The sequence below is a fragment of the Echinococcus granulosus genome (assembly GCF_000524195.1).
Source record: "Echinococcus granulosus chromosome Unknown EG_S00026, whole genome shotgun sequence".
Lineage (NCBI taxonomy): Eukaryota > Metazoa > Platyhelminthes > Cestoda > Cyclophyllidea > Taeniidae > Echinococcus > Echinococcus granulosus.
In genome coordinates this window covers 303,326-322,158 of record NW_020170406.1, presented here as the reverse complement: position 1 = coordinate 322,158, position 18,833 = coordinate 303,326, and the positions used below count along the sequence as shown (strand labels likewise).

At 41.1% G+C, this 18,833-nt stretch overlaps 1 protein-coding gene across 1 annotated transcript in view; it reads right to left on the bottom strand. All coding sequences in view use genetic code 11, as the record gives it.

The window, feature by feature from the left end:
• EGR_04279 (hypothetical protein) overlaps positions 1–13,231 on the bottom strand; it is a gene marked incomplete at both ends in the record, with an annotated part of 13,880 nt that extends 649 nt beyond the window's left edge. The window contains 9 exons of the mRNA XM_024493528.1: positions 499–567; positions 893–947; positions 3,564–3,693; positions 4,623–4,810; positions 11,117–11,194; positions 12,197–12,237; positions 12,586–12,688; positions 12,836–13,022; positions 13,154–13,231. Coding sequence (XP_024352036.1) covers positions 499–567; positions 893–947; positions 3,564–3,693; positions 4,623–4,810; positions 11,117–11,194; positions 12,197–12,237; positions 12,586–12,688; positions 12,836–13,022; positions 13,154–13,231 — 929 coding nt within the window. The remainder of the gene's footprint in view (positions 1–498; positions 568–892; positions 948–3,563; positions 3,694–4,622; positions 4,811–11,116; positions 11,195–12,196; positions 12,238–12,585; positions 12,689–12,835; positions 13,023–13,153) is intronic.
• Positions 13,232–18,833: the final 5,602 nt, after the last annotated feature.

The window sequence follows — 18,833 nt, the reverse complement described above, 5'->3', positions numbered from 1 at the left end:
CCAAATATCTCTCAAGCCGACGCTGCTCATTTGACTGTTTTCACCAAGACTTCTGCTCTTAGTTAAATGCAGGGTTAGTTAATTGCGGCCTCAGGCACTATTTGGCATAAGAAACGATCTCTCTCCAAACCTAAGTCGATTTTCCTCTACTGTCATCTCATTTCCAATTCTTCCGCCTTTTGGATGAAAGCAAGTCCGTGTAGTCGAGTAGAAACAAGATGGCGTGAAGGCGTCATGAATAGAAATGCCTCTTCTCAACGAGCTGTGATAGTTAGCTGACTCAAGCATCAGACTCTAGTGCTACTGTGGATATGCACCAATCGCCACTTCACATTCAGTTAATGCCATCGTCTAGTCACAACCAATACCTAACACAGTGTCCACTTCTGTCTCCCTCCTAGCTACGCCAGCTTCATGTGAACAAATTCGTCCGCTGCTCTGGATACCCTCAATCGTGCCAGCTACTTTCTCTAGACAACAAAATTAACCGGAACCAACCTTTGGCTTCTGCCACCTTCAAATATATCTACGTCGTAGACAGAGGAGAAAATATATACACATAAATAACTATTAGAAGAGAGATGTAAAGATGGTCTTGCAATTTCGGCTGTTACCCGTGCACTTCTACTCGTTCCACACTTTATGCAATGCTGCTCATTTGAAGGTTTATGGGTGAATTAAGGGGAGAAAGAGATAATAAGGTGTAGCGGACACTTATTGCCATTTCTACCCAATCATTTAGGATGGCTTATTTACCTGATTATGCAGAAGATGCATGCTTGCAGAGTTGAACTGTAAGCTGCACAATCCACTACCCCTTCTTTGCTACACAAACTGGTACTTGCACCTCATTGCCATCACTTACTGTCTCCCAATCGTGCGCTGACATTACCTGCAGAATCTCCTGCCACAAAACCGTAATCCAAAGATTTGCTGAATAAAATCACCTAAGAATTTGAAAATGTAATTGTTGAAATGATGCGCGGCTTCACTGTGCTATTAAGCCATAGCGAAAAATTGATGGTGACGCATGAATATGTATTTATAAAGTGATTTTCCTATGTGGCGATCAGACTGCTTGTAGCATATTTATGTGGTCCACAAACGAGGTGATGCTATTTTATCAAAAGTAACATCTCGGGACTCAAACAATTATTATACAAATTGTGAAAACAGAGAGGTTTTCTAAAGGATTGCTGGCATCGTTTCCACAAGCAAAAGCCTGCAACCCATCTTTCTTGATTCCCAACCGCTTCCAAATCCTTGTATATTTGGATGCCTTCATCTGAGGACCACTAGAATTGCTAAACTTTACCTTTATTCGTCGTTAGCATCCCAGATTCCGCGTTCTCTACTTCTACAACTAGGGCAAGTCAATGCAGCACTCACACTTGAGATAATCCAAACTACACTTTACTCTATTGTGCCTTTAGGAGTAAAAAACCAACAATGTGCAATTTTTTTGCCATTTGTTCACAGGTCTGCCTACCTAGTGCAAGAAGACCCGATCGCAAAGTGACAGCCGCATGCGTGCAGGAGACTAGGGCATCACCCACCATTGATACAACCATGTCCAAGTCGCCTTAATTCGTGTCCGGACAGAACACAGGCCATACACAAACTTAACCGTTTTATTAGTATTAGTTTTCCTCGATTTGTAAACTAAGGTAGTGTAAAAAAGATAGCACGTTAGGTGGCTGCATCCCATGTATGAGTGGGTGCAACTGACTTCAATGCATGCATGCAGATAGAATTGATGCCTAGGTTGTTACACAGGGTCTCGGTGAGGGCAAATCTGGATGTGGTAAACTGTCCCCATTCTAAACAGCCTTAGTGAAGCGTTATGCACGATGTCAGTGTAGAGAGGGAGAGAAGCGTGTAAGGGCAACAGGGATAATTTGAGGACTTGTCTCACATAGCCAACTTGTTTAGCATGGGCCTTAAAGCCTCCCGTTCAATACCTTTTCTATCTCTCGTTGGCTCTTCTGAGGCTGATTCACGCACGGTGCCTCGGCTCTATATTAACACGCAACCTAGATGCTAGTGCCATTCATTAAGACCTTGTTACCACGATAAAGCTATTATAGGTGTTTAAAAGTTTAGCGCTATGTACTTGCCTTAGTCATCCGACTAATCCACACCAATCGGTCACGTTGGCAGATGGCGGCTCACAACACGCCCTTGCCTCTCGTACCGCGTGTTAGTGAATATTTGTTCCATGTTTATCCTATCCACTCTGGTTATAATAATGGCTACATGGATCATTTGATGACCCTTGTCTTCTAATTGAACCATGACTCGTTTCCAGACAGGACCTCGTATTTGGGAATCCTGTTGTTTTAACGCTTGAAATTTGATTTAGACAGTCAGTTTTGCAACAGTGACAACACTGCCAAAAACTTTTTTATCTGTTTATTCTAATTGACTGCTGCCACATGAATATGAAGCTGAATAAGCTCTCCAGCACAGGGAGTGCACATTTTCTCACTTCGTGTATGATTGGGACCACTTGTGGTCCACTAGCCAATCCTTTCAACATTTCTGCAATCCAAAGGCCAAAGAAAGCTAGCAGGTCATCAATGAGCACCAACGCATTTGCACTTACAGATGCGTATTCATCTCAATTTCGACAAGGCAAATGCTATCATTATTGACTTATGGCAGGTGGAACTTGTATTTGAGCAGCAGTCGCATCTGATGGAGATGTTGGCACAGACAAGGGTTTAAACTTCGTAAGTTCAGTCAGAAAAGGCAGTAACCCCATCAGCTGTTGGTGTTACCACTGTCATAGTGAAGGCTCTACACTATACGGAAGATAAGGCGACGTTAGACTAGCGGTTCACATGTAACGAATGTCTATTTAAAGTTGATCTTGCTTAGAAGGATGTGCTACACTTAGTTCATCAGCAGCATAAATTGGAAAGAACAGAAAGTGGGCAGTTCTGCAATGCCGAGCTATCGTTGAATCTGGAGGACCATGCATTCAAGGAGATGGTGGCATTCATGCGGCAGCAAGTCAATGACCAATCACGGCTTTGTAGCACATTGCACAAGCGCAAATGCTCGAATCTGGTCAGTGATTGTCGAATGTTGACATATTGTGTCAAATGTTGGCATGTGATGGCATGCAATTCCATTGTAGAATGCGATTCGTGATTGAGAACATTTCAGGATGCATTTGAACTACTGGCCAGTTCAAGTTGCTTATTGTCAACTGCAGATATGTTAGCGTGTCTACTGAGGCGAGTGAACGTGAAGCTTATTAGAACAGTTGGCAGATGTGAATGTTGGTTTATCTGCAGCATGACACTGATAAATCACTGGTTCAATTCATCCAACGCTTAGTTATCCATCGAAATGAAACGCAGTGCAGCATACGACAACTCTATTCTGCAGTACAATGCTTCAAATGCCTGAGTACGCTTCGCATTGCATCATAGTGTAGACCATTGCGCTGTGTTGAACTTCCAAGTCTCCACTGTCGACAGCTCTGGGGGTGCAGAGAAAGGCAGTGGTATTGAATGGCCTGCTATCGTTGTGTATTAGATTTTGGTAAAATTGACATTTTTTGAACTCGCATTTGTCGACTTTGTCGATGGATATGGATGTCCCGATGCCCTGATATACAGGGCTGATGATGAAGAGCTTTTTATTTTCGATTGGGAAATGAATTGAATTGGGTAATAAATTATGCTATGGAAAGAAAGGAGTACGGCTAGGAGTTTCTTCACGAATTCTCAGGTAGCATGATTAATGCACGGTGTTGAGAGAGGGAATGTGTCCAGAAGTGAAGCGAGAATTTGATAAGCGGTAACCAGAACACACGTACTTGGTGTCAGAAATTTGCACTGGCTGTATATATGACTGAGGTTGTGGAGGGTAACCACTCTACTGCTGTCGATCACGGTTGACCGCCTTGAAGTTGGGAGGTATCTTCAGAAATTTAGGTTTGATGATATCTTCCCTTTCCACTAGGAACTAACTTGGAATTGAGCAACACAGTCTGCAGAATCATGCGGTTTTCAAGGATAGATGGAAAGTTAACTCGTAATTTGTCTATCTAGTAATGAGGGCAACTATTTGCTAATTCGTTCAGGCAAACGCCAAATGAGTGACGAAAGAGACTCCTACGCTCCGTCTACAGCCAGTTTAATTTTGTTTAATCGTAAACATTGTTAAGGGAGAGCAAAATACGCGTTCCTGCTCACCATTCAGTCAGTCATTTCTAACAAAAACCAGTCAGCGATCAAATGGAGACTAACAATTTCAGCCTGATTTGTTCACTGGGTGTGTGTATTACCTGGATGTCCGTGCCGCTTTCTACAGCAGGTTTCGTAGAACAGCCTACCGAGCAAGCCTCTCCTTCGCGTATCATTTTCGTAAAAGTCGACCAATGGTGAAACGGGCCAACTTAACCAGCATTAGTAGGACATGCTGCAGTCCGATATGTTGCTACTCTTGTCCATTTCCTAATCACCTCACTCTACACCTTAGCAATTGGTGGAAGGGAACAAAAGATAAATTGAGGAAATGTATTTCTCAAAATGTAGATACGCAAATTAGCTGCAGCCAACTGTGTCCTTTCACTAAGATCTAATGGGCTTCCAATTAGTTTTCCGAACCTCCAAAGCATGAATGCACGAGATTATGTACAATTTGTAAAAAGATTCCATGAATTTAAGATTTGGCTGATGTGACTGTGCAATTCCGGTTGTTTCTGCTTCTACACAATCTCTAGCCAAATGCAGAAAACTGTTACTTTCACTAAGTAAATGAATGATTTGAGGAAGATAGTCGAAGCGGAAATTCACTGAAGGCAAAATGCATAATGAAACTTTCTAATGACCTGTTTTCTAGTGTCCCAGCTGATAAATATTCCTTTGCAACTGTAAACTGCCGTCAGAGTTATTTTGAAAGCGGATTGGAGAGGAGGTGCAATTACAAGTACCATAATGGGCTCCACAGCTACAGTAGCTCCCTAACAACGTTTAGACATTCATATTGCTCGTGTGCATTTCTATGATTTAAACCTCCACGGATCCTACCTCTGCCATTTCTTGAACAACAAAGTAGTGGATGGAAGCAAATGCACTACTTGCGCTATAGCAACATACCCAACCTTAGTGGAAGGCAAGACCTATTGTGCTCATGGCTGACGGAAAGCATACTTGCCACTAATTTAGTGAAATAACCTTGGTTTAAAGAAATTAATTTGCTAGCCTTTAAGTCTCTTCCTCAACACTCTTCACCACTTCGTCCTCAGACGAAATATACATTACAGTATAGCTACAGCCTACAGTCAATCCGAAGGCTTTAAATAAATACTAAATATAGAAGCGAAGACAAATTGGAAATTTCGTCTTAATGCAGTAAGGAGAGGATACATCATTGTGATGTGCATGACTTAACGCTTAAGCACGGAAAACTCGGAGCGGATTACAGTGGAATAGCAAAACACAACAACGCTGTCGTAGATGCGCTAATTATGTTTAATATCACATAGCAAAGTCTTACCTTTGCCTTCCAACTACTCCATCACCCACATATGTAAAAACATAATAACAGCCAGTTTCCACAGAGTCCGCAGATTTGCTTTTTTATAACAGCCAATCTTTCTCCAATAGTCCGAATCACGAAATAGCATATTGCATAATGGTGTAGGGGTACTGCTCCACGGAACTGGCCTCTGTGTAGATGTCGCCCTCAAAATACTTGGCACACTGAGTTGCATGCTCCATTCCCAGAAAATGAAGGTCCGATATGCCAACTTCACTTCTTTGTCCCCTTGTCAGTATGATTTCGCGGTTTAATTGCCCGCCTTTTCTCTCGATTGGACAGAATCGCTATTCCAGTGCGTATTTCAAGGGTTCACACACTCCACACTGTCGGTCTTAACAACTGTCAAAATGGGTAGCAAGGTGAGTGGCGGGAGCACGTTGAGGCAGCTTATGGTTCACTCCTCCTGTACATTTCTCAATATGTCGATACACCTTGTGAATGTTGGGGCAGTGTGGATCGGTACGGGTTCTGGGTGATGTCCGCACTGTGAGACACCACTTAGCGTACAATAGGCGTCGAAGTTGTTCGCAAAGTATTTGCGTTCGCGTAATGCCACCGAGACTCCCACCAGTATCGCCAATTCTAGGAATCATTCGAGATGTGCCTTTATGCTGGAAAGAATGGAAAGCTTAGCTTGTATCAGTAGTTAAAGGGAAAGATAACAATTGGAGCCTTTATGGGTCTGCCAAAACACTCCGAATCGTAGGGCATCCAGAAAGATTCATAAGAATTTTTCTCAAATTTACCTCCTCCTTCTAACACAACTTTAAACCTCCTTCAACTCCCACTCCACCTAACTCATTCTCCAGCAAACAAACTGTTCTGGAGTTCCATTTTATCAATCATCGCCAATCCCTCCTTCTTTTTTAATGCTCATCAGCCATTGTTCACTTGCACTTTTACCTCAGTGCCAAGCGACAGGTAACATGATTGGATGATTAATGACTCATGTCACAGACCACATTAGTCGTAGACTAGACTAGACTACACGATGAAGTAGTTTGCTAATGACCACATTTTGCTTTAGTTTAGTCTTTTATATTCTAGAACTCACAATGAACTTTTTTTTCTTCCTTCATGGAACTCCAGTTTATTCCAAGCTACCCTGCAACGAATACACTTCCTCCTACACCAGCAACTCCTCCATTTGTCCCCTTGAAATTGAAGGTGGGCAACTTGATCCCAGTTCCTACTGTGCGATATATCGTCTGCACTTCGTAGTCAAGCTGAACTGCTACCTGCTCACCTCATTTATGGCTCTCCACAGAAACAGGCAAGAATGTGTACTTCCGTCGTTAACCCTTTTTTACTGTTTTTACTATGTCTGTCTGTCCATCTCTTCGTCTCTGAGTGTGTGTTTGTCCGAGTTCATGTGTCATTGCCCATTTCGGTTCCATGTCCATTTAAACAAGCGATTTAAGTAATGTCCCGCACAAACGGATAAAATTGTGCTCCTTTCTTCTCAATTCACATCACTGTTTTGTTGTGGTCACTGTGTGCGCATGTGTGCAGGTACATTCATCTCATCCTCTTCTCGTACCTAGACCTTCTAGTCGAATAGGTAGACAGCTTTAAATTGCACCGAGTAAGACTTTTTTCTGTCCGCTTGTCTTTTGAGTGCTTGCCTAGTATTTTGGTGCATTCATTTTACCTCACCACTTTGTCAAAACTCCACCATCCACCCACCTTTCCTCTTCCCTTCCGTTAGTCACCCTTCTCTTTCGTTTCCGATTGACTTGACCTCCTCATGTTGGGAACGATGAAGTGCCGAAAACTGGAAAGGCGTGCAACTCAATTAAAAACATTGAAGAAATAAAAGCTGAATGGTGGCACACTCGATAGGACGATGCATCGAAATGACAAATAACCCCGCGACAGATGAAGATGAACCGTCTCGAATGCAAAGCGCAGAGTTCTGTCAAACAGGGCGATGCAATGACAAGATCAACAGATAAACTTATAGTACTCCGAACCTAGCAGCTCCTCTCATGAGGCTGTATGTATCCTAAGGAAAAAAAAGAGCAACGAGCATACGGTAGAAATAGACGCAACAAATTACGATGTAAGCGATTGCGAAGGTAAAGGCGAAAGCTCGTATATTCACAAAAGTCTGGACGGCATGGCAATTATCTTTCTAGTAAAGGGGCTTCGCATTAATGCTCTCCCTTTTAGCCACTTCTTCATAAACATTGCAAATAGGTCCCAACTATAATTAGCACCATTAACTTTAATAGATGTAACCAACTTCTTATACCACAGTCTGGCTGTTGGAGGAGTATCATAGCGTGTATACGCCTCCAGATCACAACCAATACGGCTGACACATCCATTTTTCGTAGTCTCTTTGTTTTATACAATCCCGTTCTTTTCTTTGGCTTAACCATATACAACACATCAAATCATGTTTTTGTCATGATCAACATTGAAATTCACCTAAGAGGATACTTAGGATACACTTTGGAGGATTGCACTTCATCACGAAAATCACTTTACTTAGGCATGAAAAGCCATTTGAGTGTTAAAGATAGGCCACATACACACATTTCATTCGTGATTCTTCAAAAGTGGTAAATGCATTTTCTTCCAAAAGTTCAATAATGTACGCATTTTAAGAAAGCAGAACATTTGGCACAGGGAAAGGTGTTGGTGTGGTTGGATGGACAAAGGTTAGATGCATGCATGATGAAAGGATAGATGGAAAAGAGTGCTTATTTTCCTGATGCCACTTGATAGACCTCCTTCACTCATTCTACAGGTGGCTGCAGTAACCATTGCCCTGTCACAAATTAGGACAGGATTTACTAATATTTTTCAAAATGCTTAATTCTACAACTCACACTCAACGATGAAACCACTTCCAGCATATATAGAAAGCTTGTCATTGCACAACTCAACCAATTTTATCACAAGTGACTGCGGTAAATAAATGCCATCGTCTCCTCAACCACTGAATTTCTCCGTCGTCATTTTGACAGTGCCATCAAATACCAGAACCTGGAATACTTCACTGCCTCTGCGGCAAATGCTAGAGGGACTGTAATTTAGCAGAAAATAATCAAGCATTTACTTGTAATTCGGTCCAAATAAATTTACCTACGTCATACCAACAATCCTTACCATTGGTGCACAGGCATTCTTAAGACTTCATTGTTCACTAACAGTATCCATTGCTACAATTAATTTTATCTGCAAAGAAACGTATTGCAGTGCCTGATCTCATCCACAAAGCCGACCTTTGCCGAAAATTGCACGCAAAACCGCCATTCCACCACTTACAGTGCCAAAGTTGCAAATGCCTAAATGATTTATGTAAATTCGTCTTTGTGTTTAAATCAATGATATCTGGGCACGACTTAAAGTTAGTTGAGATTTATGCAATGTGGCAGCATGTACTAACAAGCAAGAAGTCAAGACATCAAGGGCCACATGGGATCTCCTGTAATCTATCTTCGATTCCCTCTATCATGAGATTGGATACTCGTTTCTATCTCACAGAGATGCAGCGACGCTGACTTTCAACGTCTCTTTCTTTCCTATCAGCCATCACAAGTGATCAGGTGGACTAAAATCAGCCGTGGTAGAGAAACAAGCATAAAACGCTCAATCTCCACATAGAAGGAGGACCATTTTTTTGTACCTCAACACAGTGACTTATGTGGGATTCTTACATAAGCAGTTCCTTGCTAGGTGAACTATTACTGCATCAAGTTAATGCATACATACTTCAATGTCGGTAGAGGCAGAAGCCCGCAGATTTCCATTTTTCAGATGCCCCTTTTATGCGGATTGCCACACAATCAATGGAGTGGGAACCAGAGACTATTAGGCCTTCCGTGACCTAGTCAGCAGTCTCATTTCATCTCAGCGTCTTTTCTCTTTAACTACTAAGATGTGAAGATTCAGCTAGAGATTCTGCTTCCGAAACAAGCACGCACATCACACAATAGCGTCTAATGTGCAGGCTGGAATGGAAAGGGCGGAACTCGACTAGGCCTTGTCACCGAGGAGCACGAGAGTGGGTTGAGGCACATCTGCAGCTTTGCGTTCCTCCTTGGTTGTGGCCATCGGGGTGGCATTGCTGTGACTAGCATAGCACTATTTCATCACATCCCTCCTCACATCCTTCACGTTGTGCCGAACCCCTCCACACGGCGTTGTATCGCACTACGCCACACAGTGCACGTACACACACATCTTCACCACGTCGCACCCTTCCTCTACCTCTCCCTCCAATTCTGCTTATAACTTTACTCCTCTTATGCCGACTTTAGTCTGTCTCACTGCCTGGGAGTCAATCCGTTTGACTGCTTGCATGACCAAATCTCTATACTTCTGAAGGCCCTTTTGTTTTCCCGTCGATTCGTCTCCTTCTCTCTCCTTCTTTTTTTCACCCTGTATCCATCCGCTGGCTAGCTGTTTCACTGAATGGCTGCAGATGATAGCAGTAAGCCTCTGGTGAATGGTGCAGATCGACATATTGCCGTGACGTACTGTCAGCTTTTCAGAAGCAGGTGGCTGTTGAGAGTTTGATAACTTGACTTTTAAGCGGCACAAATGTGAGTGTGAGATGCAACACTGCCATCCACGTGAATTGATTAGTTATGTCCATTTCTTCGATGTGACTTCGTAATTTGCAGTTCCACTGAAACGACTAATTGTAAGCTAACTGCCTCAACTTCCATAAGTCGTTATAAATATTTCTGTCAGACAGATAGACCTTAGTGGCGGATGTATTAAGCCGTGTTTTTGCAGCTGCTATCTTGAGTGCCACCTGTGGCTTCCATTAGTGGGGATTTGCTATAAGACAGGTCCTCTTCACTGAGCTATTCTTTTAGTTAACCTCATTACCGCTGGTGGCCAATAGAACATGTGCGTGTGAATGGTCCTAAATTTGTTCAATGGGAGGTGTTGAGCCCCACTTTGGAATATTTGGATCTTTGTCTTCCCAACTATTTGTCTCCACAATGTTTCGCTTGCTTAATTTGAGACCCAGGTTATTTTGTCGATGTACTTCGGATTGCCGCAAGCCGTTGCTTGCTGCTTCATTAGAGAATAGGTTTGGGTGGGCTCTGATTCTTTACAAGAGGTTGTTTATGTAATCCGTCGTTAGCATCTTATACTTGAATGTTTCGATTCGAGTTTGAAGGGGGAGCAAGCCTATGGATTCTAAAAAATGTTCTTATGCTACTTGTTTAAAGATCCTACACGATGCATTCTAAAAAAATGTCTTTAACATTGACAAAATGAATTGATGTACCTCTGGTCTACTGTTTTGGAGGCGGGAGTACTATTATTGTAGTGGTGCCATTGGAACGATGTGCATATGTCCCTTTTGGTAAAAGACTGACTTCCTGAATCTATCCCTTAAATGTTTTGTCAAATTTGGTTGTGGGCTTTGTTCTGCCGTTCTCGCTTTATCGCTTCTATTTTGGTTCCTAGGTAGAAATAAACAAGGCGATATTATTTGGGGGGAGGGACAATTGTGGAATGCTAGTGTGCTACTCTCCATTAGATTAGATGCTAAAAGAGTGATTAGTTTCCACTGACTTTGCAGTACCCGAGGAATTTAAAATGTTGCATTGTGAAAGCTTCCTAATAATAATATTTGAACCCATTTTATCAGGCGCAGCATTGTCTGTTTGTGATGTAAAATAACATTTCCTTGGTCACATTATCTCAAAACTATGCTAAAGCGCAAATAATTTCTCTTTGGATGTAGTAATTTCTTTCATGATAGGTTTCGGCTTTTGAATCGTATGAATAGAGTTACAATTTCTCAGACCACCAGAAAGTTAGTGCTAACCTAACGAGTACCCTGTGGCCTAAACCTAAAGGCAGGGGTGTTCAAATGGGATTTTAACCTATTAGTAACAATTAGTAAACCATTTGTAAATTTATTTGGGTAAAAACATTAATGGTATTATGCAATCGCTTCCCTCTGTAGCTAAATGGTCCCTTTTTCCGAATGGTTGCGATCTGCATCCCTTGATGGGGATAGAATTTACTATGAGTTTGAGCGATTGGCAAGTCATAAAGTCTTCTTACAGGCAACATGTGGCGAGATAGATTTATCCACATTTTTACTTTGTAAGGTGTTCGGGGTGTCCACATTCTATTCGTCTCTTAAGCTAGGGGAACATTTACCGTCAAGACACTGTTCCGTGAGTTGCGGTTATTTCGATTGGGAAAGTTTGTTCAGTTGTCTTCTCATTTGACTGCATTGTTACTGATTCCTCTAGATCACCAGTCTAACCACGTTTCAAGTTATAATAAAATGACAATTACTTAAAATTAGTTGCTAACACGAGTTACTCGGACAAATTTTTACACTGATTTTCGACACGAGGCAGATTCAGAACCAGACTTCCCTATTATGAAGAAAGTATATATTGTCACGCACACAACTGAAGTAAGAATTCTTGATTCTCAATCCCTTTTGTGAATGCCTTCTTTAGACATAATGTCTATGAATTAGTAAATTTGCTTCTGAGGCAGCTTGGTTGTTGAATTAGCCGCAACTACAAACTAGCATCCTTTTCAACGAGACAGTAACTTGCAATTTCTTCTCAAGTCATCTTTTTTTGCTTCAAAGGCAAACAAGCAAACGTGGGAGTATCCACTCATTTGTCTACCTCACCTTTATTACCAAGCATTCTGTACGATTTTGCACTTGATGATCTAATACCTAGAAAAGCTAATGACCAGTGCCTTGGCAATTGTGGATAAGGCATTACGAAAGATGAGAATGATGTGGTGCCCTCATCTTTATCTCTACTCACCACTCTCCCTCCTTCCCTCCCTCTTCCCTTCTTTCTCTCGCTTTTCCAACAGATCGGTTTTGCGGTATGCAGTACGAGTCATGAAATGTGAAATCTTGCGTTGCGCTGTATATAGGGGGTGTGAAGAGATCCTTCCTCCAGCTTCTTGACTAGTTCTAAGCGTTTTCGCAGGAGATGTAGTGTTGCTGTCACATAGCGGATCGGTCCCGAGTAGGTAAAGCTCAGTCGTAATTACCGTTTGGCCTACATCAAGTGAACTGTTGGGTCTCTCGTTATTACAAACAGCGTGGAAATATGTTTGCTCAACGGTGGAATGCAAGGGTCATTTTTATTGGATGTTTGGTGCCAAGCTGAAAAATGGAAATCAAACAAGCTGCAATTGCATCAGCTACCTTCAGCAGACACTATGCGGGTTCAAGCATGGTGAGAGGGTAGTGGAGAATCTTTTGAACGGCATCGTGCCAATAGAATGGACAACACATTTTTGTGCTTTTTACCCCGTGGATAAACAACTGCACGCATTTTATAAGCCTCTACGACTAAAAGTGAAACACTGCAGTTGCCTCTGCTGAAAACTGCTCTTGAAAGTTTATCCGCGAAACACTTAATGCTCGAGCAACATAAAATAGTGAGATTAAAAGTTGAGGTTAGTATTTTTAGCTCAAGTAAATAGCTAATAACGATCTATGAAGAGATGGTAGCCAGAAGGATTTTTGACCTCTTGGCCATTTGCCTATTTGATCCAACAAACAGACAGAATTGGAGTTTCTTGACAATCGTTGCCACGCAATTTGCTTGCTGTGTATCTTACTCACTGTCAGGAACTCATTTGTAAAGTATGAATACTGCATTTTTCTTAAGTATTTTAAACCAAACGTTTTGTGCATTTGCATTGGTCACTTGTGCATCATCTACTCCACTGAGTTAAGCTATGTGCTCTTAGGGAAACACGCAGTTCAACTTCACATTCTTTATCCGATTAGGGGCACTTTACTTAACTCTTCATCAAGACCGGTTTTTATGTGCTTCTTCTTCATCTGGCTCGTGGACCTCATCCCATTTCCAAACAGTAGTGTAGCTGGATTACACTGTGACGCCATCTGATGGGTTAAGTGCTGAGCTGTATGCTGTGATTTAAGTGGTGTGTTGGAAGGGTGACTGTGGTCAAACTTGAATGCACGTTTGCATAGCTAAGAAAAGGATACAATTTGTGAATACTTTGGTGATAAATGCAAATTATTCCGGCATTGTTCTACAGCCTCAGTAGCATTATGACGGCTCTCAGTCTTAAACCAAGCTCAAAAATAAATTTTGATGCTTTGTAGGTGAGCTTGAATTCGCTATGTGAGGCAAAATTCAAATGCTTAATGCAGTTGTGACATAAATGAGTACGACGTAGCTAGTGAATAACAGGGAGATTATTAGGGCAAAACTTAAATTTAAAACAGATGTCCATTTAAGCAAATGGATCCTATGCGCCTAAACTGGACACTGACGTGGCATTGACAGATCAGCAAACAAAGCATTTACTTGCATTTCCATATCACTTGATGTGCTCTTTTACTACTGCTAGTGTAAAACGGATATTCTGTGAAGCAGAAGTAGTGCATGTGTTCACTTGAATGCTTCTATGAGACAGTTTGATAAAAACACGTAAAAATGAGCAGTTCCGCAATTTTCTCATAATAGTCGACTCTTTCAACTACACAGTCAGTCAATCGCAGCAGTGGTCACATTTCTTAAAACTGACAATATTATATCTGAACAAAGACATTTTTGCGTCTCCTTAAATTGCTATGAAACACCTGTTGTTGCTATCATCTATGCGGTACTATTACCTAAGGATTATAAATATGAAGCGATGTGTGTAAGAAAAAGGAGGGCAGAGTGCAGAGCACTGAACGTCATATGAACACCATAACCGTACAGAACAACTTTGGTTTTGGGAAATGTGATATGAAACAATGGGAAAATGCAACTTGAGGAATGGATCACTTTTCCACCAACTTTGTGTTCCAAAGTGGGTCAGAATGCACTTCAACTCACTTACTCCTTTCACTCTGATACCCGAAAAGCTATGTCAAATAAGCAGTCAGAACTTATTTATCGGAAATATTTCAGTAATATCTCCTCAACGTCTGCAATTCCTAAGTGCTAAGTACTTTATGCACATAAGGGTGGCTTGCACACAAAATGTCGAACTTCATTTTGGTGTATACAGCATTGTCTACCAATTTAATCATCGTGGAATAGGTATGTATTCAAATTTACCATTAAATTTATTTATTTCCTGTGGAAAGTTTGCGGGTCTCTAAGTTCTCTTGCACAGTTAGTTTCTTCTGAATCATGCTAATTTCCACTTGCTCCATTGTGAAATTCCTTCGGTGTGGTAGTTTTATTGAAAGGTGACAGTAGGCCTGCCTTATGAGTCCAGACGTTTACTCACCTTCCCGCATCCAGTCAGCAGTAACGACCAGACTTTTATTAACATCATACCAACGGAAAGTATTGCATTTATCCCTGTTCGAAGAGCAGTGCCAACCTAAATATATGCGAATGCTCTGATCACATAGAAGGCAGTCTACACATTAGAAAAAGGAGGATAGAATGGAAGCAGCACATGCTCATGGGCAAGTGATGAACAATTGTACGCAAGTGCTGATTTGCCAGCATTGCTGGAAACAAGTTACACACCCCAAAATTGACTTTTTTCACCTTGAACACCGAATTGAATTTCTGTGTGTGCGAGTCCATCATGAAATCGAGAAAGTGGAAGTGATATCTTCAAGTCAATTTCATTTGTACGCAAAACATTTGATAACTATGCTTCCCGACTATACATTCCATCAACATTCAAGTAAATGAAGGACTTGGATTTTATATCATCCACATGGACCACACTGACCATAAGAAAATGTCGTTTTTCCCTATATGGTCTTCTCAGAATTTACGCTAATCACCTTTAGCTGGCTTCAACAAATACAATTTGGCACAAAGTGTGCTGTCGCAAATAGTGAATTTTCAGCCCATATTTCCAAAGCCTCCTGTTTTGATACGTCACACAGAGAGGTAGTATTACTTCCCATAACTACGCAGTGTTTTCCTATAGCGAAAAGCCAAGGTTTGTTCTATTCATCTTACCTTGTGCAAGCAGATGTTGTGCCTTTGATAAAGCTTCCAACAAAATTTATGATGCTCATTCACTGGTGAAACCGAAATGTTCCTTTATTAGAAGAGGCAAATTGTTAATGATGAAGGCTGAACTCAGGGAAGGGGAGCCATCAAAGATCTACCCACATTTATTCATTTGGTAGGCACTACCCCAGACTTCATCTTCAAGGCAACAATCGCCATTTTATACTTATTTCGGACCCCTTACCGTCTTTTAGCAATACCTTTATCACCTCTGATCAATCAAAAACATTCAAAGCGTGGACGCACTTGACTTGAGGCCAGAAGATGTCATGATTGGCCATGCATTATACATGGCGATCCAAAAGAAAAATGATAAGTGTGATGTAGATTCAGATCTCCAAGTAGCACTCGAGGAATCGGTTTTTATCATGTTGCAAAAGTATGGTTGCCTATGCAAATGCGTCAAGCATACGGTTTCTTTGGGGAAAAGAAAGTGCATTGATGGTGATGATCTCCTGGCATTTTAACAGTCCGAGGACCCCAAAACAGTAGATCTTCTTCTATTAAGAGGATATGGTAAAGTATGTAAATTTCACCGTTGTGGTTATACAGGTGCTCATATCATTTACGAGAGTAAAAGCAACTTTCGTAGGGACTGTACTTGCAGCTATTAGGAATTAAAAGGGCCTTTTTTTGCTTCAAAAATGAACTTATGTAAGAGAATCGTTGAAGAAGTACATGAAGTGCCACTATAAATATTAAAATGGTACTACTTATTTCAGATTGCACAACCAGTGAACAAGGCAAATGCAAGTGGGTTTCGCTTCTAATGTCTTATTTTGTAGATTTCCTGTCATTAAAACAGGCAACTTTCTTTTTATCTCGCCGCTTTGATAGTACCTAGTCACGAAATCTACAACGGATAAAAATTTATTGCTTCCAATCACGTATAGAGGCATCTCCTCACTTGAAGAGTTATGTTGACCTGCAACTGCACATGGAATATGGGCTGCCACTTTACGTCTACAAAAGTATTATAACACGAAAGAACTTTTCATTGTTTTGTCTTGCATGCTAACTGTCGAGTATGCGTTCATGCTAGTCTGGCAGCACATTATATTAGGAAAATAGCTGACCATTAATACCACTTCCAATGTTATACCTGGCAAAAGCTGCCTACATTGAAAGGTTAAACTTATTATTGATGCGTGCATAAGGTTATGACACATGGTAACAATCAACTAGAAATGAAGCCAAAATGGAGGAATGAACATGTATTCGCTCAAAAGGAGACAAAGAAAAGAACGGCGACAATTCTTAGCATGGTCCACATTTGTGGCTAGCGAAATGTCTTGTATGTATTCATATGCGCCCCAGTTTGACCTCGTCACTGTGGTTGGCTGATTTTGTGAAACCACAGTTATAACTGTGAACGGGAGACCTTTACCGTCGGATAACTCTCAATCGTGTTTATGCCAACAATGTGTAGGTGTAAGTCTGATGCTTACAGTAAGTTCTTGCAAGTTTAGTGCTTTCCTGCTTGGCAGAAACAACCAAGTGTTCATCGCAATTTTGACTCCAGTAAGTGTGCATGTTCCTGTGGTTGTCCTTGAAGACTGGTTTTCATAGAGTTGGAGATATTGTTAATGGACGTTTGGATTGTCTTCACATTACTTGGAAGGTAGGACTATCTGGGACAAGTGAATCGCAATGAATGACTGAAGGATTACTAGACCCTGGAACACCTGCACATTAGTAGTGCCATTTTAACCAATGCAGATCTGCAATCCATTGTATTCCGGTAGTCTGACCGACAAGGCACTTCAGAACACCTCCAAGGTCATTCAAATTCACCTGAGTATGTCCATGTGATTAAAAGCATTTACACAGAGAAATTACTTTTTTGCTTTTACCGTGATAACTTAAAGGACAAATTATTTCTCCTCAGACACGCGTGACACTAGGATGATGGTAAACAGGACGTGTAGCCTACATCAGAAGAAGTTGCAACACTAACATATATAGGGATGTAGGCATAAAATAACTAGACGTCTGCTAAAAATAATGTGGTGAGACTTGCAGCAAATATATGTATATATAATTAAGTCTATGAGCAAACTTACTACATGGAAGTAATTATTCAAATATCAAGCGACTGAGTCAGCTTTTCCAAATATTTGTATTTTACAAGGCCTGCAGTGATACAGACTTTCAAAGGTAAGACACGTTCCCATTTTTGAGATATGTCAGGCAAAACGGGTCGTTTGTGAAAAGTTTTGGAACAGGGGATTAATCAGATATCAAATGCTTTAGAGGAGCGAATATTTCCAATAATTTATTCCAATGGAACAACCACTCATCAATTTTGTTTTATCTATTCCAGTTAATTTATCAGCTTCATTTGCACAGATTTTGCATGATGTTAAAGCAGCATACTTCGCTCTACACTTTTTACGTCCAAAGGGCTTATTTTTTTAATTTATTTGATGTCTCTATTTTCAGGTGCTTTAGCTCTACTTCAGCCATCTTTGCACCACTGCTGGTATCCACACCATTGCCCATGCAACCATTTAAACCCCAAGCGTAACAAATGCATGTGGACTGCATACAAGCAACCGTAGTGGGAATTTTGTCTTTTCTCAAACCCATCAGCATTTTGTATGCTAAAAGTATATGTCAAATATATTTAAACTGTATCTCATTTTATGTACCATATGCGCGGTACTAACAGTAACATTGATGTTGTTCGCTTCCCTCCAAAAGCAACATGTTTCGAAGTGAATGGAAAGCGTGTATGCACTTAGAATGTTATTTGGAATTCATACTACTACCAATGGAGGATGCCTTCATCCGATCAGTCTACTCGTTCTTAGGAAAGGGATAAACACCGAACCTACTACACTAAGACAGTCTTGTAATGGGAGTAGCTCACATAGAATTATGGAAAGATTTTTGCTCTCTGCAATGCTGACAAACTAACTTGAAGCAGCAGATTCACAATCCAATCCTACAAAAGCACCATTTATTCGAGATGAATGATAAAAGGGTTGACAGTGTTTGGGTAGTGTCCAAAATGAACTGCAACATGGAAGGCACTCTGCTAAATAAGACCGCATTATCATCGCTTAAAATCAGAGAAAGAATTAAAAAGGCTAATCCATATACCTACATGGGGATTGTTCCCGAATGTTGCAGGAATTGTGAGGCAATAACAAGGTGATTCGTAGCAAGAACGGAGGTCGTGTTTTCACCTTTCTGTCATCCTATAAAGAGTGTGTCTGATGTTCACGAAGACCTGTTTTAGTGAGTGGATCTAGTCATGTTGTGATCCGATGGATTTGGCTTTCTGTGCCTGGCGCC